The sequence below is a fragment of the Anas acuta genome, chromosome 5 (genome assembly GCF_963932015.1).
Source record: "Anas acuta chromosome 5, bAnaAcu1.1, whole genome shotgun sequence".
In the NCBI taxonomy this organism is placed as follows: Eukaryota; Metazoa; Chordata; class Aves; order Anseriformes; family Anatidae; genus Anas; species Anas acuta.
Window position 1 is genome coordinate 59,476,269 of NC_088983.1, and position 23,188 is coordinate 59,499,456.

Here is a 23,188-nt window from a genome sequence, read left to right on the forward strand (position 1 = left end):
TTAACCAGAGCTCCTGCAATTATGACTTAATGAAAAATGATGAGAAAGTTAAATGTATTATCACGAGTGTGTACTGATATTTCAGTGTTAGTACTGAAAGATTAACAAACCTAAGTAATTAAATAGTATGTCAATATCTAAGAAGTATATGTGTTTAAATTCCCTTGTCTGTAGGGGCAGTACACTCACACTTGGCTGTGTACTACAAACCCAACTGTTTCACATACCCCTGACGAGAAAAATAAATAAATAAAATAAAAGGCCATAAGGGGAAATTATCTTGAAGAGATGAACAAGACTTTTATTCTGGTTTAATACATTTTTCTTAGGAGATCTGCTTGCCAGAATGTGAAGGACATGTTTATTATGTCATTTTTGTTTGTTTGCTTGCTTGCTTGCTTTTACTTTGTTGGTTGGTAATGTGGCTGGTGTGTTTTTCTTGCTCTTCTTATCCATCATAATTTGACTATGAAAATAATATAGCTATGCTATATTACTGGATGTGTTGGATTACCAAATTAACTCTAATTAGGTGATCAGAAAATGGAATCAAAATATGGAAATGGAAAAAAAAATACTAATAGCCCTGTTTGAACTCCTTTGTGTGCATTTTAGGTTTTGTAGAACAAGGTTTTTACTGAGCTCCTACATAAATACTAGGAAATCAAAAGATTTCCTAATGACTGTTTTTATCCGTCAGACACGTCATCACAATATTCATTCAGAATGTAAGCGCTAGTTTCACGGCACTTTAGGGGAAGAAGATAGAATTCTCTGTTCTGCTTCATAAGGACTTGAAATTGTCCAGACCAGAGAGAGAGCACTTAATCACCTTTTTTTTTTTTTTTTTTCTTGTGGCGTGTGCTGGGGAGGTGTCTTATTTGAAATACATGCTGGATAACATGTAGCTGATAGGAAGTACAAGCCTCTTGTGATTGTGTAGAGTGAATAAAGAAGAGCACATACTTTTTATTTTCAATTTGTATACTACCAGATGGTTTTTATTTTTTATCACTTCTGTCTTATTCAAGGTTCACAGTATTTTTAAATTCGAAGTTTAGTTTCTATAGTAAAGCTTTATAACTTTTTATAACGTACTACTTGGGTTTTTGTAGAATTTCATTTCAAGCACTGACTTGACAGAAACAGTAGATGAAGTAACAATGACAGAAACAGAGTAATTGAAATAATGAGCAATTTCTTTCCTTACAGATTAGAGCAACAGCTGTAGTGGTTACCTCATCTTTTAAATAAATTGTAATTGTGTTAATAAGCTGTACTTCAATTATGATTATTGTCTTTCCATTTACCTTTCTGTTCACGTTCAATCAATCTAGACTTTTTTTCTGAACAAAAGAGATAATATATTTACAGCATTTGTTTTTCTTGTTTCTGCTAGGTATTAATTAAGGCGAGCATTTGTGAGAGTGTGCTATATAAGATACTATAGTAGCTTTTTGAAACCATTAGCTAGAAAATGTTTATAGATAAAACATATAGAGGTATTAAAAAGAAAATAAAATACTGCATGGCTTGAAATCAGGTCATTGATAAATATATAGATTCATATCATTAACATTATCATTAACAATTCTATAAAAATATGCATTGAGATGGGGGAGAAGAGTGGGTTAAAATGGTGACCATTAATCATCCTGAAAAGTAAAGAGAAAAAATAATAAAAATACTTAGTATTTATACTTTGCAGTTAAATATTTATCTTCATTTTATAACAGTTTTTATAGCTTGTTAGGTGCTGTTACAGTTAACAGTTGTTAGGTGCTGGCATTTAGCTTCAGATACAAGAGTTTGGAAAAGCTAGTTAGGTAATGTCTTAGTGGTTGTCAGCAATAAGATAACAATTTTAAATCTTTTAAACCTTTTTAAAAATGTAACAGTTCAGTCTTTCTACTTGATCTGTAACTTTTCTCATCAACAGTCTGTGATCTTTCTTTTCTATTTGTTACCATTGTTGAAGACATGGACTCACAAACTGTGTGCACATTTCAATAACCATTACACCTATTTGATATTGTATTTTGTAAGGGCTTTACATGTGCTGTAGCCTTCCTCTTAATACCTTGCATAACTCGTCAAATGCAGCCTCGTATGAGTTTTAAAAGCATATGAAAATCATGGCAACTTGAATGGTTATTGCACGTGTGAGAGATTGTTCACTCATTCCTTACCCAGAGTTGCCAGAGCAACCTGCAGTTTGGAATTTCCTCAATCTTGAGTGTTTAACCTTGCAAGAGGTCATTATAGCTATGTGGACTGCTGTCCCAAAGCACACTTCCCATACTATCACTATCCAAAGCATTTTTTCTCACAGATAGGGAGGTCTGAGCACAAGATCGAGAATCAAGACCCCAGAATCCTGTTTGTAGTACTGATGGATTTCCTCTGTAAACAGGTCCATACTACAAAATCTTACGGAGCTCACAAACATTGGGAACTTGTTTCCTATAAACACTTAAAGAACTTGCACAAAACAACTCTCATCATCTGCTTTTGTAAAAGACAAAATTGTCCTTTATGCTCAAGTTGGTCTTTATTTTCCTTTGCAAGTATTCCTGTCTTTCCAGCAAAACAGCAAAATTAGAATATTTCTTGAAAAAAAGCATTAAGATTAATTCGAAATATAGAAATCTTTGTTACTGAAATATTTTATCTTTGACTACAGATAAGCAGGTCTGTCAATATAAACTAAAAATACAGCTATGAACTAGACAGCTATGACAACATACCAAAGCTGCAGTACTGCATTACGTTTGTATGCAATGTCTGCTTCAGAACTCTGTGTATCTGTTCATAATTTTTGCAGCTTTGTAATTAAAGTGTGTCATTCAGTATTGCAGCTCAAAATGATGTTTATGGAAGAGTAGTCCCTATGTGCTGAAATTCCTATTAGTGTAATAGATCTGAAAGTATTGCTCTTCACGTGTAACTCTTTATGCCACTGTGGAATGGCAGAACATGCCTACCAATATTTGTATATATGTCTCTGTTATTAAAACCACTTTATCTCTACTACTCAAGCTGATAGAAATGATATCCTGCAGCTTGCCTTGCAAAGTTTCAGAAAGTTAGGTTTGAAGAGGAAAGATTGAAATTGGCTTCAGAGTATGATGACTTCAAATTCCATTGGCATAGAAGCAAAGGGTGGGAAAGAAACAGAAATGTAAATAGCTTCAGATATAGTATGTAGCAAAGAAAGGCAGTTAAACTATGATGGTCATAACCCCATACGACTGAAAATTTGAGACACAGAGGGTCTTTTGTGGTTTATATGGTGTGGTATGTTCTTCAGTACATGAGTCACTTGGTTGTTTAATATGCTAGTGAACAGATTTCTAAGATTTCAATTGAAGCACGTTTTATTAAACACAGACTTTATTTAAATTGAGAATCATGGCTTGTCTATTTCTTACTTTAGGCAATTAAATTGATTCAAAAATTATTTTTGACTACCAGAATAGCGTGATTTTTATGAAACAATATGTTTTTATTTTCTTACGAACTGAATGCTGTTATTTTCCTTGTGCTTTCAGAGAGCCGTCTTTTCATGAAACAGCATTCATGTTACCAGTGACGTACTACAAACAATTCAGAATGTTTTACTAAAAAGAGGTACTTATCAATTCACAACACTTTTAATTAGACTACTGGTTTCACTGGCGCTAAACACACTTTTTTTTTTTTGTGGATATGCCTATGGAGAAATAGTTCAGCAGAGAAGAAATTGCTGCAAGTATTTGTTGTTCTTTTCCTTTAATAGAATTGGTTGATTTTTGTCTTTCCCATGCAATGGATACTTTACCTCAAATATATCATTAAGATTTGCATTGTCCTAACTTTGCTAGGTCTCCACCATAGCTGCAAAAGCCATCCTTCTTTTTTCACCAGCTGTAAGGCTGCTTAGCTTGTCCTTCTGGATAAGGGAGATATTTTTGTTGCAGCTGTGTATATAGTGCCTAATGTGCTGTACATCAGTGCTTAAGGTCCATAAGCATGTAAAAGTAAAAAGGCTAAGTAATTACATAGATAATTTGCATATGAAATTATAGACAGTTCTTGAAAATTGTCGAAAGGATTCTGCATGTGGTTGTAAATAAAACTCACATGAAAATCACCCAAGCAACATGAAACTTGCATCTGAATGTAGTCATTAGGCATTTCTGGTCTTGGAAACTTTTTTCTAGGGCTTCCTGCTAATCCAGCTTAACTGTTACTGTTCACTGTAGTTAAAGATCTAACAGCAGAGATTTGAGGAGCAGCTAATGTGAGCTATGATTCAAAACACTTTATACATTTGTGATGTATTTTGCATTACTGTATGAGAAGGCAGGATTGTGTGAACAACCTCTTCACTCCTTTAACAGACGATTTAGGACCGAGGACGCTGAGTTATGTTCCATCCAGACCTTAATACTAGTTTACATAAATTCAAGTTTTCAGGGCTATCTTCATGAAAAGAAGAGACTTGTGCTTCAAAAGACAATTATGCTTTGTAGAACTTGGACAACCTATATGCTCATTGAGTAAAAATTCAGGTAAAAAAAAAAAAAGTTCTGTAGCAGTATAATGATGATTGCCTGAAAGTCCAGAGAAAATGTGTTTATAGTTTAGACCAACAATGATTAGAATAAATATCAAAACTGTTACGTATGAGTATTTCAGGTTTCTATAAAGCCATCTGTACTGCAGTGTAGAATTAACTTTGGAGTTGTGTTGGTCTTATTTGTGTTTTTTTTGTTTTAATTTTTAAGTGTTGGGATTTGGGTTTGGTGGGTTGTTTGCTTGTACTTTTTTTTTTTTTTTTTCTGTTTTCTGGACTAAAATCTCAGCAGTTCTAGGAAAATCTCTTTGTAAACTACTGTTGGTTGAGCTTTATATTACCAGGAATGTTTTTTATTTTATTTTGGAGGGAAAAGACAGATTATATAGAAGAATGCAGTGGAGTGGAAGTAAAGGGGCAAGGAAAAGTGAGAGATTTAACTGCTAAAAGTGATGAAAGATGGATAAATATCTATAATATAAGCTGAGGAGAATGGATTCTCAAACTAGCAAGGTTACCTGATTCATACCTTTAGTAATATATTTTTACAAGCTTCAAATAGTGTTGCTTTTGAAATAGTTTATGTATTTGCCCAAAAGGAACTTAACTTTGAAGCCATTCAGTTAATTGCAAGAAACTTAAAACACAAAATGTGCTTGCATGGTCAATGTGTAACCCAAATGTGTAACTTTAAGTTGTTTTCCTTTTTTCATTAGTTATGTTGTTCTTTCTAAAATACATATAGTATATAGCAACTTTTAACCTCCTTCATCCACTGTCTGTATGGGAAAGACAGAATTAAGCAGCTTGGAATGTCTTTGTCAAATACATTTACTTTTTTTCCTCTTCTGAAGTGGACATTTATGATAATTAACTGTGCTCCCGTAGTACACTAGGAAACCATTGTGTTGAGTTTTATATAAATATGATGACAAAAGATTCCCCTGTGTCCTGCTTACCACTGGGGGAGAAAAGAAGAGGAAAAAAAAAAAAGAGAGAGAGATAAAAGAAAACTTTGACTTGCTTAAGACCATATAATTGATCTTTTTGCAGGAGTTCAAAACTGTACTCATTTTTCCTGAGTATCAATAAAATTCTAGTGGATGAACCATATTCTTCCCTCTTCAGTTGCCTATACTAAAGCCAGATATAAACTCATTGCTGTTGAGGAGAGTTTACTGATAATTGTAGTGTTCTGTTTGCACTGTGGCATCTCTTTTTTTTTTTTTGTATCAATCTGCAATAAGATCCAGGTTCTCACTGTCTGGTGGTAAAATTTAATGTACTTTGCAGCCTGATGATGTGAAGATTTAAACTAATTCAAAGAAATGTAAATATCCACTCCTACACAGTTTTAGTTCTGTTTTTCAGGGTGTGTTCTTGTCCTTCTGTTGAATGATACATATACTATTTAATATGAAACTATATGGAAAGTGAATAGGAGAAACAAGCCTATGATTCATTTGAATTTAAGCAGTAAAACAGGAAGCTTTTGAGCTAAGCTACTGAGTTGTCCCTTGCAAGTTCCTTGCATTTCTGCATTCACGTCACTCTTTTACCTAGTATAATGTGTATTAGTTGTTGCCTTCAGAGGAATTCTTTATTTTTCCATTTCAATCAGGAGAATGAAAGCAACTACAGTAGCAATTCATGGCAAGCCAGTTAAAAAAATAATAATAATATCACAAGGGAAGAGTATATGTATACATTTGATGGGGAGGTGGGAAGGGTTGTGTTCTCCTAGTGATGCACTGATATCTGTAAGTAGCTCCCATTCCAGACAAGGAGAGTTGCTCATGGGAGGGCTTCATAGCTTTTGCTGAGAACTCTGGTCCCAATCCAGCAAGCATTTTTAAGTCATGGTGTAATTGAACATATTTGTCATTGCAGTGACTTGAAGGTAATGGTTTTGATTGTCGAGAACTAGAATCTTCAGTATATCTCAGAATGAATACTCCGTATTCATTTCATGATGATTAAAAGAGAGAATAGAGAGAATGTGTTTTGTTTGTTTGCGTGTGTGCATGTGTTTCCCCAACCATATCAGACCCAGGTACATTCTTTTCTCATCAGCACCTACTTTTTAAAGTCTAAACATAAATCTCAAATAGTTCTGATTATTTCTTTAAATATTTTTTTTTCATGGATAATAATTCCAGTTGAAAGATTTAGAGTCATAAATGAAAGTGTCTACTTTTCATAAATTTCAGTCTCTACTTCCTTCATTTAATTTAGTTGCTATTAATTAAAGATAGATTTTTCCTTTCCAGTTCTAATGGAACCAATGCATTTAATAATTTACAGACAGTTAACTTGTAAGTTTGTTACATCTATATTCATTTAAACAAACAAACACTTTGCCATATTCATTATTATTAGCTAGGAAAACTTTGAAGTATCTGTATTGTCTAGGAAAACTTTGAAGTATCTGTAATGTCTTCTGTAGTTCCTAAAATCTTGTGCTATTTATGCTCAAAATGAACTCCCAGTCATAAATATGGAGTAAGTTGTACACCAGCTTTTTTTATGTTAGGTAATTCATGGAACATGAGCTTTCCATAAGATTATCTTTTATTTTTATTTGTTGCATTTCTTTTTGTTAGTAATGGACAGAAACACACTTCTTTCTCCTAGCTTTTTATTTCTTATTTCATGCAAAATTACATGGAGGAATTACAAATTACATTAAGGCAGGAAAATAAAACTAACTAAAAACCTGAAAATTCTGAAGTTGATTTTCTCTTCAATCACTGGACATCAAGTTGTTGTTCTTTCCTGGTAAAAAGATATTGCCATCTCCCAAGTGCCCTTAAGAAATACTGGACTGACCTCAAGTTTCAACTCAAACCACAACTATGGAAATTCATTGTACATGTTTTACACATGGACTCAATTTTGGCGAGTTCTGTTGAGATGATAACCTTCTACTTCTATGTAAAGCAGTGGGACTTAGCGTCCTGATGGTCTGAATAGTCAGTTGAAGCTCTTAGGATAACTGAAGTATGCATATGGAGTGTGCCTGGGTTCAGGAAATCAGATAATATAGAATTCCTTGCTGGCCCTGTCTGTGCTGCAGTGCTTGGGAATTTTTTTACATTTATAGAAGTGAGTTTCTGAAGAACTTAAGTTTCGTAAGTTCTTTTGCTTATCAGGATTAAAGAGTGTGTGTGTATGTTTTTGTTTATTTTCTAGTGGTGTGATGAAGTCAAATAAAGGCATTTAGACTGCTGAGAGATGATGACAGAAGTATCATCCTCAAGAAAGTTGCACGTAACTTGTATAAGTTGTACGCATTGTCTAACTACCTAACGTAATTAATTTAAACCCAGAACAATTGTTTAAAATCTGTATTTACCTTGAAGATCATGGTTTCTATTTTGTACCTGAAATATTGATAGTGGGCCTGAAAGTTTGTTTGGATTTTTATTTAGATTGTATGGATTTTTGTTTGTTTCTCTCTTGTCTGTATCTGTTTTGTCTAGTCTGTATATAAAAAGAATTCATAAAAGTAACATAAACAACACTATAGCAGAACGCTATACATCTATGAGTAGAACTCAGTTTGTTTGTTTCCCATTGTTTGACTCATTCCATATCTATTTTAAATTGCCGGCTCATTGAAGAGGTAGCTATAAAGGCTGTCTATGAAGTAACTTTGTATCCTGTCTGCTTTTCTGGTGTGAAAATTACTTGCTAAACAAACAAAAAAAAAATTAGTGTGGAATTTTTCAAATGGAAAAGTGAGAAAACTAAAAGTCCTAACATCAATAGCAAAGGAAAGCACACCCCTAAAAGTGGCATTGGTATTAAGACAATGCCAGATTTTAGTTTGTGCATGCTTCTCTTTTGGAAAGTAAGCAGTGAGCCCCTTTGACCAAATTAAAAGATTTAAGAGGTTAAGTGATCCAAATGGCTCTTGCGCACAATTTGCAAATCTGCTATGTTTGTTGCTAATATTAAACTGTGTTAGAAAGAACATAAACAGGAAATACTAAGCTTGCATAGATAGCTGAGAGTATAGAAATGAACAAGAAAGTATCTTCTAGTGGCTAGAATACTCAAATCCAGCAAAACAGATAGTTAATCCTTTCCTCAAAAGGGAAAAAAAAAATCAGGAAGACTAGATTGATTTAAGAGGTGAAACTGTCTTTTGTAGCACTGGATATTGAAAAAACTTTATCTTGGATGTGGTCACAGATGGAACCTAATATGAGATCTCGCAACTGAGGTATTAAACTCATAAGCAACACAAGTGAACAGAATTAAATGGGATAATCTGGGTTTGGAAATAGCTTACAGTATGTGAAAACAAGTGTATTTTGAAACAAACAAACCCAAACAACCCACAAAGCATTCCCTATTACTGAGCCTTGCAAAATTTCAGAAACTTCCAGGGATTGTTTTGCACAAACAATATACAAATGATACAGTAGAATTAAAACCACACAATCTTCTGCATAGTTAATGACATGAAGAATTCTATCAGATCAATTAAAGCAGTGGTTGAAGAAGAACATCTGGTTAATACTATTTAGAGTTTTTCCTAAAGCTTTTTGCAAAGTTAAGTGTTCACATAATGACAGACAAAATATTCTCTTGGATTGAAAACTGACTGAAATGGCAAAAAATATTGGGATTAAATGATCAATTAGCATTTTGGCTAAAAGCTAATCTAGGTATATTCAAGTGTACTAGGACCTGGAGTGTTAATGAGTTTGAGAGTTATATTCCGAAAATAATATGTCAGGCTCTATGTAAATACCATTAAGTTCATTGGGTTCAAACAGCCTGTATTGTCAGAATCAGAGTAAATAAATAACAGCCAAGCTAACACTGATTAATGCAAAATAATGTGTGATGAAGAGGGAAACTTGAATTAGTTATACATCTCGGTTTCAAATTAAATATGTCAGCTCAGGAAAGAACTTAGCCAAAAAAAATTCAAAGCTCAATGAAGACTTCAGTTCCTTTCATAACTACAGTCTAAGATGTCAGTGATGCTAAACAGAGGATTAAACTAACAATAGTATAGAGATTATTGTAGTCACCTTGTATGGATCAATGACGGAGTGTTCTAACAAATACTATATGCTTTGTGGATCCAATATACATCTGCAAAGCATATTACAAAATGGAAGGATTAAGGGGAAGAGAGTAAGAATGATCAAAAGCCTAGAAAATCTCCTGTGAAGTCAAATAAGGGGAAAAATGGGATTGCTTATGCCAAAGAGAACAGGAATGAAGACATATGTGAGTACAATCTATTATGTACACAAGGCAATGAATTGTAAATAACAAAAAAAAAAAAAAAAAAAGTAAGAAGTAAAAAGTAAGGCAAATAGAAGTTTTCCATCTGACTGGTTGTTAAAGAAACAAATGTTAAATTAAATCAAAGGTCTGAAATGCAGATTAGAACAAAGACAGCCCATTACAGAATCACAGAATCATCTAGGTTGGAAGAGACCTCAAAGGTCACCTAGTCCAACCTCTGACCTAACACTAACCAGTCCTCCACTCAACCATATCCCTAAGCTCTACATCTAAATGTCTTCTAAAGACCTCCAGGGATGGTGACTCCACCACTTCCCTGGGCAGCCCATTCCAATGCCTAACAACCCTTTTGGTAAAGAAGTTCTTCCTAATATCCAACCTAACCCTCCCCTGGCACAACTTTAGCCCATTCCCCCTCATCCTGTCACCAGGCACATGGGAGGATAGACCAACCCCCACCTTCCTACAGCCTCCTTTTTATAGAGAGCAATAAGGTCACCCCTGAGCCTCCTCTTCTCCAGGCTGAACAATCCCAGCTCCCTCAGTTGCTCCTCCTAAGACCCCTCACCAGCTTCTTTGCCCTCTGGACTCGCTTGAGCACCTCCATGTCCTTCTTGTAGCAAGGGGCCCAAAACTGAACGCAGTACTCGAGGTGTGGCCTCACCAGAGCCGAGTACAGGGGGACAATCACTTCCCCAGTCCTGCTGGCCACACTGTTACAAGCCAGGATGCTGTTGGCCTTCTTGGCCACCTGAGCACACTGCTGGCTCATATTCAGCCGACTGTCCACCATCACTCCCAGGTCCTTCTCTGCCTGACAGCTTACCAACCACTCATCTCCCAGCCTGTAGCTCTGCTTGGGGTTATTGCGCCCCAGGTGCAGGACCCGGCACTTGGCCTTGTTGAACTACATACAGTTGACCTCAGCCCATCTGTCCAGCCTATCCAGATCCTCCTGCAGAGCCTTCCTACCCTCGAGCAGATCGACACACGCACCTAACTTGGTGTCATCTGCAAACTTACTGAGGGTGCACTCGATGCCCTCATCCAGATCATCGATAAAGATATTAAAGAGAACTGAATTGAAGCAGACACTGAAGCAGACACACACACACACAAGATATTAGAAGTTATTTATAGAATTTCTTTAGAAATATAAAATAAATATATATTTATTGAGATATGTTTGCTGTTGTTATTGCTCTGGAGAAAAGAATGTTGCAGCTGAAGGTATGGCAGGGGGTATCTGTGTTTTAGAGTTTTTTTATGATTTGGAAAGCTAGTAAAGCTTAGTCAAGCATTTTTGTTGCTAACTTCTTTGGGTTTGTTCTCTGTGGAAGGCGTTTTAAACCTGCCAAAGGTTACATGTTTTTCCACTTCTGATAATACAGTCTATTTTCATTTAAATTTCTTGTCAAAGGGCTATGTGAATCTTGACTTGTGTTGCTTGTGAAGCACTGCTCTGTGTGGAGATTTTAGTGTAGCTGAGAAGGTAGTGACATCTCATGGCAACCATAGAAAACTACAGGTGATTTGTAGTAAGGTTTTGGAGTTTGTAATTTAACAGACATTGCAAAGGCTGTCTAGGTTGCAATTCATTTTAAAATATGATTTTACATACCTCTCAACTGCTTGTTATTTATCTAGTGACTATCTTGAGTATTTCTAAACATTAATGGAAATATTGATAATTATCAGCATTTGAAGTGTAAATGTTGTAGTGTGTACTAGCTATATATTTGTCACTTCTTTAAAATCAGACTCTCCTGTTTTCTCTTGGTTTAGGAACAAAGTCAGCTGCAGAGTATGCTAATGGTGCTTATGATATTGTGTCACCTGCTCCGTCAGTATACTTGGGCACATTTCAAATTTTACATCTCTTGGAAGATCTAAAGATGGCGTTAGAAATGTTAGAGGATCCACAAGAGAAAGAAGCATTGCGAAATCAAATTCCAGGGGCCACAGCAGTGTGTATAAGAGAGTGGTTTGAAGAGAATCTGGTGAGTAGTTATTTACAGCTTTTTCATTTTGTTTGAAACAGCATTAGATCAAGTATTTTGATACTTTAGTTATTTGTATAATGAGTGAAATCCACATTTTAAGAGAACTGCAGTGGATGGTAAGCAGTCATAGAAAGCTTGAGGGTATTACTGCTTTTTGAGATGATTACTAAAGCAATGCAGAGGTGGGAGTATAAGAAGGTGATAGAGGACCTTATTTTGTGTGGGCAAGAGAAAAGACAGTAAAGACAAAGTATTAGAAAAGTTCTTTTGGTTTTATTTGGGTTTTGTTCATCCTTTGCTGGAGGTAGAACACAAGTATATTTTATACAATTTTTTTCATTTTTAAACCACCAATTTGGAATTGATGACATTGTTTGATGAAAGGAGAAGTAAGAAAAATATGGATGATTCTCCTATCATTTCCTTGCTACATTTCCGTTGCCTTTAGCTATTGGTGTTTTAAATCTCCAAAGTACCTTGTACACCAGGCAGTGGTAGTAAACGTAGAAAGCATTAGCTTCTGTGTGTGAGACATTTATATTGGGATATACAGGGAATAAACACTTGGCTATATTGGAAAAGATTTAAGGTTATCCATGTAAGGAGCAGATCTTCAGACAGACCATAAAAGGAGAGACCCATTGGACATAAAGTCAGGGAAGCTAGCAGGGCCAACTGAAATACTCCTCACCAAGCCTGTTATTGCAAGTGAATGGTAGTTTCCTGAAGACAAGGAGCTACCTATCACTTTCTTAATTCTAGATGAATGGATTTTCTTCTGGCTTTGTCACTGCATGTTTCTCTTACACAATTGTGACTCTAGTTTTTGGTTCAGTGTTTACCATCTGCTATACATACCTTATGCCTGTACTAAGCTAATCTTGTTGGACTGGTAGTTTCTTTTTGGACTTGTCAACTGGTTTGTTGACATTATCTACACAGTGCAGGTCTGTGGCTGGAAAATCCTGTTTCAGACTATATGAAAGAAAGGAATGAGAATTTGTTACCTGATTTGAAAGTGAGAGAGGTGGAAGCAAATGTTTAAATTTTGGATTTACATGTACGCTATTAGATTTGGAGTCCAGATCCTCAGACCAGCTCCTACTGCATTCCTGCCTTTGCAAAAATGTTTATGCCTTTTCAAAGCTTTGCAATCAGTAAAATATAATTTTAGTGCATGAAAGATACATTTTTAATATACATTTTAACTGCTCACACCGCAGTTGGTCCTGAACCTCTGGGTTGAAGAGTTTGAATCTGGTGGCCTGGCTTTTGGCTCCTTTGTTGCAGAGATATTAATTAAGTTAGCTTTTCAGTTCTGTGAAGTAGGTAACACTTGATATTTTGGCAACTCTATTATTCTGTATATGTGTATTTCTTCGTTTTCATGGGAAAGTTGCCAAGACAAAAACCTCAGTTCCCTCAGAGAGTTGCAATTTATTGATGTCCTTACAGTGTTGTCTAGAGTATCAAGAGTAATATTTGTACGTGTATGATAAAGCAGTTGCGCAGTCTGTATTCAGAACCAACAAAGAATGGGAAAACTGATGGTATGGTGTATCTCTAGTGCAGTGTGTTGAGATGACTGTGTTCTTAAAATATTGTGAGCTGTTCCGTATTGACAAAATCTGCACTTATTCTAAAGACATTTACATGTATATGCATTTGTATGCATAGTAGCAGCGACATTTAATACAAAATTACTACTAATCTGTGAATTTTTATCTCCAGCTTCGAGTGTGAATTAGTCCTCTTTTATATATTTTAAAAATCCAAACCATTTGTAATCATGCACACAACTTCCATGGACTTCAGATATGTAAGAGCTTTTTCCATTGACAAGCAGTAGTTTAGACTGGAAATTAAGAACTCTGATAAAATTCAGCTCCGTTCATTTAAATGAATTTTGTTTTTTAATTTCAAAGTGAATTCCCATTCCAAAAAATCCTTGCTAATAACTCAGAGCTGTGAAATATAGTAAGTGATATGTGAAAAAGAATAGTCAACACAGTAAGAGAATAGTCAACACAGTATAGAGAATGAGAACTCTTTAGCTCAGTGAATCCATTCACATGGGAGGGCTCAAAATTTATAATCAGTACTGTTTATGAAATGTTGGAGTGTCACAAAAAAAAAAAAAAAAAAAAAGCCCAATCCACATAGTTTAAGTAAATCGGGATTGAAGGAGTTTGTTGATGTATTAAAGACGTAGTAACTAGAATTCAATGAACTATATACTTAGGATCAACATCCGCAATACAACAAATAAACTGGAATACTAGATAGTAACTAAATGTTAAGGACAGCTTCAGATTTATACATTGAGTTCTGTAACTAATTAAAAAAAAATTAATCACATACACATGCACACACAAATTCACAATTACATGCACATATTTCTGCTCACAGACAGTGTTGGTTACATGCTGGGTTCTCCTGTTAAAACATATCACCTATTGGACATGTGGGTGCTTTAGCTTTTATGTGTGAAAAAAGCCCAAGAAGTACCCCATAACCCATGCACTGGTGAGCAAGCACCAATGAGGTCATGCACATGGGTCCTCAGTTGTTGCAACTGCTAAGTGTCAGAATACCCAGCCTCCAACTGGGAGGTGCTTTGGCAGATATAAAGAGATGTTGCTGTGCTGCTGGGGTGACTTCAGTCAGAACCTGGTTTGATGCTGCCAGTTGCTTTGTTATTCTTATACCCTTTGTCCTTGTATTTTTCACACTTCTTTTTTACTTCTTTTTTTGAACTGACTCCATCATTTCAAAAAGACTGTCTGTAATTCCCTTATTATTGTAAATTTCAGCTGATGGCCATCTCCTCTTCAATGTGAGCAGTTTTGAGCAAACACACGTTTAGACGGTTTTGGGTGTTGCACTCGCTGTTTACACTCACATACCTATCTTAACAGTTGTCTTACACAGGATATTTTTCCAAGTGTGGATGGTACAAGCATCCCACATCGGAAAAAAATACTACTACTAATAATAAAAATAGATAATAAAATAGATAATAAAAATAGATAATAAATAGATAATAGATAATAAAAATCCTTGAGGGTCCCTTCCAACTCGGGATCTTTTATGAATCTATGATTCTCTGGTTGAAAGAACATTAATTTTTCTGTAAAGGGCTTATTAATGTAAGCTTTTAAAATTTTCAGAATTTGTTGTGTGGACAGAACTCTTCTCTTATCCTGAGGTAGAGTTGTTATTAAGAGAATGTAGCATGTAGTACTTTATCTGAAAATAAGAGAAAATAGAAAAAAAAAAAAAAGGATAAAGGAACTGAATCAAACCATAATTTTTACAAAAATACTGGATGCAAACCTTCCACCTTCAAGTCACAGACTGGAAATACGGCTCCTTTTTGCCAGTAATTGAAACTACTGCCCTCTATTGGCTGTTTTGGGAAGCTGCAGAAAGGGAAGTCAGAAAGGGGGTTCAAGATTAGCTCTGTCTGAATAGTGCATTTGCTATTTGCAGTGCAGCTGCATTTGCTAGCTAGCATTTTGGTTTAAGCAGAAGTATGAAATGTAAAACCCAAATATTTTTGTGTGCTCCTTCATCATGAGCAATCATCAAAACCTAATTCAGCTCTGAAAGCTCTCTGACACAGAGCATAGCTGTCTATTGGATCTGTTTGTGACACTCAGCAGCAGTAGGTATTAGAAGTAAGACAGCAAGTGAATGAACCTTCTTAGTATTGTTTTTGTGTTTGGGTATTACCTGAGAACTACCATCTAGCTCAATTGTACAAGAAAGGAACAAATACTTTCTGCAGAAAAATGCTCCTTGGCCTTATAATTCCAGTATAATTCCAGTAATTCCAGTGGCAGCTTTCGTAATTGCCACTTAGTGTGCTGAACTACACCTAACGTTAAAATAAATAAGGCTGTGGAGTTTAGCCTTTCCCTCAAATTTGAGACACACAGGCTTATTGCTGATCAGTCAGGAAGTTCCTGTGATGATTACAAACACTATCAGTGGTCTGACTAAGGTCTTACCTTCCCTTAGTGCTGTAGTTTGGTACCTTTATCAGACAGGAAATATCACCAAGTTGTGTTTGGGATTTGGTTGCTAGTTCTTAAACAATTCTGTTACACGTTTTGGTCTGTCTGCTACAGGTGTAAATACCAAAGGTTTGGGAAAACTCAGATCTGCCTCAGGTGTGAAAACTTCACACTTTGTATTTCCTGCCTGATGCTACCTTGCTTACTTCCTCTTTTGAGAGCATCTATTTTTATTTTTTTTTTAATGGAACTTTTGATAGTGATTGTTTCAGCTGGAGTTAGATTTTGTGCTTATCATCTACAAACCCTTAAGAAAGAGGAAGAAGCACACACTATTTGTGGAACTAAATGTATACTTTTGGCTAAGGCTGTTTTTTGAGTTTCTGTGGTCTGGTACCTGTCAACATCAGATATTTAAGTTTACAGCATAGCTGGGCACAGTAACCTCACTGCAACTGATTTGAGATAGACGAAGTAGGTATGACAAAGTTAGCACTGAATTTAGATAGACTATTACTACAAATAATGGAATGAGGATATAACAGTTTCTGTAACTTTAGAAAAGCACAAATCTTTTAACAAAGCAAAAATAGAATAAAGCATCATTAATAGTACACTTTTAACTGCTCAAGAACTTTGTGTCTATACATTGGTAATTTTTTTGGTCTTGAAAACTGAGGAAAAAAGACACAAAAAGATAATCATGGAGACTTGAAAGGATTATCATGGAAACTTTGTATAGAACAATTTTCTGTGTGGTTTCACTACTTCTTGTTAAATATTTTAGTACTGCCAGTGACCACATGACATATCACAAAGCAGGTAGTAATTTCAACATTAAAAATTAATTGCTGCAGTAACAACTGACTGTTTGACTTGGTGAGCTAAGAAAGAATGTATTTATAGACAGTTCCATTTCAGAACTCTAGATGAACGTCTACGCTGTTAATTCTTGTATTTATTTCTACATATTTCTTGAACCCATTTCTGAGTAAAGATGAACCATAATGTTCTTACAGCGGTCCTAAAATAATTTTAAACATGAGTGAAAGCCTCATTTCCATGATTGCAAAGCATGATCTTCCTTCCAATGGAATGTTTATATTCAATTCAAGCTGCTTCACTGTGTAACTTTTTATACTGACCCTTAGAATGCTGGTTCTTGAAAACTCATTAGTATTCCCCTGATTATGTTTTTGTTTGTTTGTTTGTTTTTTCTCAGAAGCTTAATTCCGAAAATCTTTCTAAATGTTCCAAATTTGAGGAAGCAGGAAGAGGAAAAGATAGGATGTAGAGGAAGAGGAAAAGATAGGATGTAGTAGTAGAGGAACATGAAGTAATTTGATGAAATGATGTCATTTGCCTTATGATACACGCTGTGCTTTGTCTCATTTCATGCTGTGTTTTTGCTGTGATAAAAACAGACTTGTTTGCAGGAGTAGGATAAATTTCTTAGACTTGATTGCCCTTTATTCATGATTAAGATTCAGAAGAGATTGTTTCCACTGTCTGTTAAAATCAAGGATGTCTTTCCTCCAGTGTGTTCACAGGGACTTCGATTAAAATAGTGAATCCCAGTTCATAATTCTGGCTTAGTGTAATTTATGGTGTAAAAACACATTTTAGGCATGTGTTAAAGTGCTCTGCTGAAACATGATCACTAGTCTCTTCACTTCTGTCTAGGACTCATTTTAGCATTATCTGCCCAGAACGGAGGTGGAAAATGACTGCAATACAGGGCACACAAATGCTTCTATAAAGATGGGATATAATAGTAACATCCTCTGCTAGTTTAAAAAAAAAAATCATACTTGCTTGCAAACAATTGTGGTTACAAGAAGTCCTTAAAAGCGCTGTATAAATATATAATTGGAATGTAAGATATTGCTGCTAAAAACAGAAGTATTAAATGTATGCATCAGTAGAACTTCTCAGTAACAGCTGAGTGGGAAGAGAATATGTTCTGAGCAATGCCAGTTAAAGCCAGTACATTTATCTCCTGGTAGATTTGACTGCAGGACTCATCTGTTGAGAGGCATGATGGAGCTATATATAACTGAATCTTCCCATTACCGAGTGGTATTAGCACATGTTAAATTGAAAATGTACCAGCAAAGCCTGCTTGGGACAGTGTAGAAAAGCCATCATTCTGTATACATTCATATTTATTTTTGCCAGCTTGAAATATTGGATGGATATGTTTTCTGAGCAGTAGTCCAAGTCATAATTTGAATGACCCGGTCCTCTGCTGTGCTTCAGCTCTTTTTCAATCACTTGATGATGCGAGGAAGCCCTGAACTGGAAGATATTGTCCTCTTAGAGTTCCCAAAGCATGTTATAGAAATTCACAGCACTTGGGAAGCAGCAGTGTCCTTCATATGTGCAGCTATTTATGCATACTAGAGAATGCCTTGGAACCAGTGGAAAGGGGGGGGGTGCACATGGCTCGCATGGAATTTATTTAAACCAGGATAATGTTTTTTTTATATATATTTTTAACATTCCATCATTGTCTGTGAGCCAGCCTCATGCTCTCTAAGAGTGACTGCTCTCCATAGTAGACGTTTAGCAGAGGTAGGAAAGTTTTCGCTGCACGAACTAAATTAAGATTAAAATAGCTTTGTAGTCAGTGGGGCTGGTTTAGGTCAATTTCTTAAAATGACATGGTGGGGTTAGTTTTCTGCAATTCCTTGCACCCATGTAATGACCAAGAATACTGAACAAAGCCAACTTTTGATTGAAGTGATTAAACAGTGTTAAGGCCACAGGCTTTGAGTGCTCATGGAAGAAAGGTGGTATTCCTGTTATTTTTATATGTTAAGTTTTCCAAGATTTCAAGGTAGCCTAATGACATCATATGAAGTTTAGCCCTTGGGGGCAATCATCACCTATGTGAGCTATGCACACGTTGATATTGTCAGAGGGATTAGAGATCTACTCTGTTGGAAGTCATGATTGTGTACAGAAATTGCATATTAGCCTTCAAAAGGATGAACGTGATTTATTCATATTATCTAGAACTCCATTTGTCTAGGACTCCTTTAGCTGCTGACTTGAGGGCCTTTGCACTAAGCAGCTGAGTATTGTGTTTGCCTTTTCTTTTGTGTCTAATGTTATGGATGGTGACTATTTTACATTTCATGTTACATTGTCGTTTAATTTCCAGCTGCATTGTTTTTCATCATTTGAAATATGATACACTGCATTAATTTAACAAGTATTAACATATAAATGTAAATGCTATGAGGTACCTAATGTTTTAAGTGTAGCTAGAGGTAACATCTGAAAATGCTTTCCATCAAAAAATTAAGAGGATTGGTAAGAGACGATTATTTAACTAAACAATTGTGATAACAGATAAGATATAAGGTAATATCCATGTAAAGAACCTAGGGGTAAAATTTTCTTTTAAAACGTACTGTATTGATTTTGAAGTATTATTAGAATGTTAGAGGAAGGACATAGTCTTGAAGTATTTCTGTATGTAACCTTTATTCAGATTTCACAAAATTGTAGTAAGTTTACATTTTGCAAATGAGATACATTATCATTAATGACAAAGATAGCATTAATGTACTTCACAAAAAAAGTATTTCATGCTCTTTTTGGAATAGTATGCTAATAATGGTAGTACAAGTAGTTAACTATACTTATTTAATATATGACTAAACATTTTCAGGTTTCATGATCTTCTAGGAATTAAACCAAATTATAGTTATTTTAGATTTTGCATATATAAAATAGCATACAGTGTGATGGCATGTTACTCAGTTGTGTAGGTAGATAAGCATGTGCTTTGTTTTCCTGAATTAATGAAATGCTTAAGAAGAAAATAATTAAGCTGTTATTTTTCTATTGATAATAATAAGGCATAATATAAAATAAATAATATAAATTACTTATTTATATTATTTATTTATAATATAAAATATAAAATAAGGAATAAGAATAAGAAATAGCAAGGGTTTATCTGCAGCTTATTCTGCTTTGGTTTATTAATGATTTTTTCCATTCTGAAATGTAAAGGTCTGGGAAACTTAAATATAGGTTATACTGGAAGAGGCAAAATGTTACCTGGTAATGTTGATGCATGTACAGTTATTTGGTAAATAACCTGCTTCAAATATTTCATATACTGATTTACTGCAAATTTAATAATTTCAGGAGTGCACTGAAACTTTTCAGGCTGAAAACTAAACTTCAATTATTGTAATTGTTGTGTGGTAAAATTTGATTACTTTTCTATAAATATTTTCTTTATCTTCCAATGTATCCCTTTCTTGACTATAGCAATTTGTTAGGGAGGTAGAGGCCAAGTAGAGGTCACAGTGATTTTACTGTCCTATTATGTAAAAAAATATTTTCTAGTTTTTAGGCCAAAACGTAGTACTCAGGTTTCTTACTATCCACATTTTTCATGCAAAGTTATAGTTATTCTAGAGCTTGGGCTGGAAAAAGTATTTCAGCATATGGCAAAAAATGTTTGCAACTGCCAAGAATGTGCAAATGTCTGTGGGTGAACTAATAAACAGCAACTTCATCAAGGTATCGGTAATGCTGTCTTTATGCAAGCCAAGGAAAGACAGCTAGTTATTACTTGAGCAATAACCAGAAAAGATAAGTGATGTCATACAGCACGCAGATGGGAACGACTCCAAAAATGTCTGCACCTGTTTGAAGTATTACATTTTTTTTCCCTCTCCCTTCTCCTCCAAATATGCAACAGTAATGGCTTGGAAATAATGGCCATCTAATTATGATTTATTTATTTTTCTAAAATACAGATTTTAATCTGATTTAAACCATTTGTATTGAGTGCATTTTTTGCTGGCAGAGGAATATTTATTCATGTGTCTAAAATTATTCCTAGTCTTTCCCAGGATGGTGTGTTGTTGTTGTTTTGTTTTTGTTTTTGTTGTTGTTGTTAGTTTGCTTTCTTTCATTGTGGTGTTTTATTGGTATTTATATAGTATTTCATTGTGTTTTTTTAATTACCACAAGTAAAGCAAATATGTTCATATACAAAATGCAGTAGTTGTTTGTTGCTTGCTTTCCTTTTTTTTTTTTTTTTTTTTTGAAACATTCTCATCTTCCTCTTGCCCTTAGGCATCATCAATTCATCATGATTAAGACTCTTAAGACTCAGGAAGTGCTTCATCTAGATTTCTGAAGCCATTCCTCACCACGTAAAAAGGATTTCCAGGATTCCTTGGAAATCCTTGAAAAAGGATTGCATTTTTCACAAATGGTCTGAATTTCTTTTCACATGTACTCTTGTGCAGGTTTATTTTCTTTTTTTTTTTTTTCTGTCTGTCTTCACTCTCAAGTTCTCACATTTTTTTGCAGTATGAGAATAACAGGTGTATGAATTAGCATTTTGAGGAATTTTTTCCTGGACAAAATCTGGTCCTAATCCCTTTGTTTCCAAGGCACTTCAAACACTAGGATTGGGAAGAGCGCAGAGTGATGGATGAAGGAAAGCTTAATGTTAGTTCCTGGGAGTGAGTAGCTAGATCATTCTCTCTCCTTGGGGTGTCATATGAGCATGGTGGTATTGGGGGATATTGGTGATACTGGGGGGATTATTTTTATTTTTTTTATTTTGATTTGGCTTCAGTTCTCCGTTGAATTAGTGCTCACGGAAGAACTATGTATAAACATCGATTTCCTTCTCGCACTTCTTTTTTTTTTTTTTAAACACAGCAGTAACCCAATGAAGCAATCCTCACATTGCAACATATTTTCCATATTTTCACACTGCCCAGAAGAGGAAAAAAAATTGTTTTTCCAGAGAAATGGGAAAATATTCTAAGTGAATCTGAGGCAATCGATTTGCATTCAGTTGGTGCCTAAAACTTTACCAGGCCAAAGCTCAAGCAGAACATAAAGTTCAGCATGCAGGTGACAGGCTAAATGTGAACACGTGGAACACGTGACTGTCTGGAATGTGTGTTGTCAACATTCATAGCTGATAAGATGCAGAAAATTCAGACACGTTTACCTTTTAATCAGGAAGAATGACTGTAACAAAATCAAGTGCCTTTGCATGAAATCCAGGACAAATGACAAGGCAAAAAGAAGGTATGTTTGTCACTTAAAATGCTTTTAATAGGATAAATTTATGTTCATTGCTGATGCTACACTGAGGCACCAAAAAGTGGAATGATACAATTTTCTTGTAGTTTTTATTTCTTTAATTAAAAACAAAATCATTTAAAGGCGTTGTATGTTGGAACATTTTAAGGGAGTACGTTCCTCCCCTTCCCTAAATAAACCTGAAATAAATCTTACAGCCTCTGTTTTGAAATGGATCAAATAAGGAATTTGAGACTCTAGCGGTGGTGCTGTGGGATATGCAGAGATATGAGATAGTTTGATGTGTTTGCTGTTCTCTGTAATCAGGTAACTAGTTTTCTAGAAAGGAAAAAAAAAAAAAGTTTAATCTGTAGGGAGTTATGTTTTAATTTCAAGAGAACCCCCATTCAGTCTTCAGTTTGTCGGCTATGAGAGACGCTATCACAGATAGAGAATGTACTATATTGAGAGCATCTTAACCATTTTTATTTTTTTTTAATGCAAAACAGACAATATACTAAGGTTTTTGGCAGGTGACACGAACTATTTAAGAAAGAGCTTATCTCGTCAACATTAATATAGTATAAAAACTTGTACAACCAATGTAGAATAAGTACGTTCTGTGTACAGAGCAACCCGAGTTCTCTGCAGATGTTGTCTTGTGGTATGCTTCTCTTTTGGAAACATATTTCTTTAACCTTCTTATGTTTACTGGTGATTTTAGTTATATTAGCACTTTTAGAAGTCCTGTAGTGGTATTTTTTTGAAGTCATTTCATATTTTTCCTGTCATATGACTTCATGTGTTTATTACCATATGCTACTTAAAGAAGGCTGGTAGTCTAGGTTTGTATCTATCCCTGCTTGTGACTTGGAAGATCCTGCAAAGATATGCATCAGGTAAAAAGGATCATGAATGGCTGAAATAGTAAAACCCCACGTAATTGTAGCAACTTCCACACTTTGGAGAGTGGATATATAAGTAAGTGTGACAGATCCTTTTAATAACTGTTTTTCAGGGCATTATACATTTTCAGACTTTGAGTTCTTTGCATATAGCGTTAGAATGATGGGCAGCTCTGACAGTGGCTCTTCCAAATTCTTGTACTTTTTCTTAAACAAGAGAATGTGTTTGGCTGTAGGAACTGAGGAAAATGTGGAGCTAAGTAAATGTTCTGAGATCATCACAAAAATCCTATGGGGACAGCTGCATTTTAGTCTTAATAGGCATTGTCTAATCCGTTGTCTTCATATATGGAACAA

At 35.0% G+C, this 23,188-nt stretch overlaps 1 protein-coding gene across 17 annotated transcripts in view; it reads left to right on the top strand.

Moving 5' to 3' along the window:
- PPFIBP2 (PPFIA binding protein 2) overlaps positions 1-23,188 on the top strand; it is a 110,322-nt gene that overhangs the window by 28,703 nt on the left and 58,431 nt on the right. For 15 of the 17 annotated variants that reach the window (XR_011097374.1, XR_011097375.1, XM_068685104.1 and 12 more), the window contains one exon: positions 11,615-11,829. Coding sequence is in view for 13 of the 17 variants with exons in the window: in XM_068685104.1 (XP_068541205.1) it covers positions 11,615-11,829 (215 nt within the window). In the remaining 4 variants the exon portion in view is untranslated. Of the gene's footprint in view, positions 1-11,614; positions 11,830-21,796; positions 21,933-22,795; positions 22,908-23,188 lie in introns of those variants that run through there. The other 2 variants (XM_068685122.1, XM_068685125.1) reach the window with 2 other exon arrangements.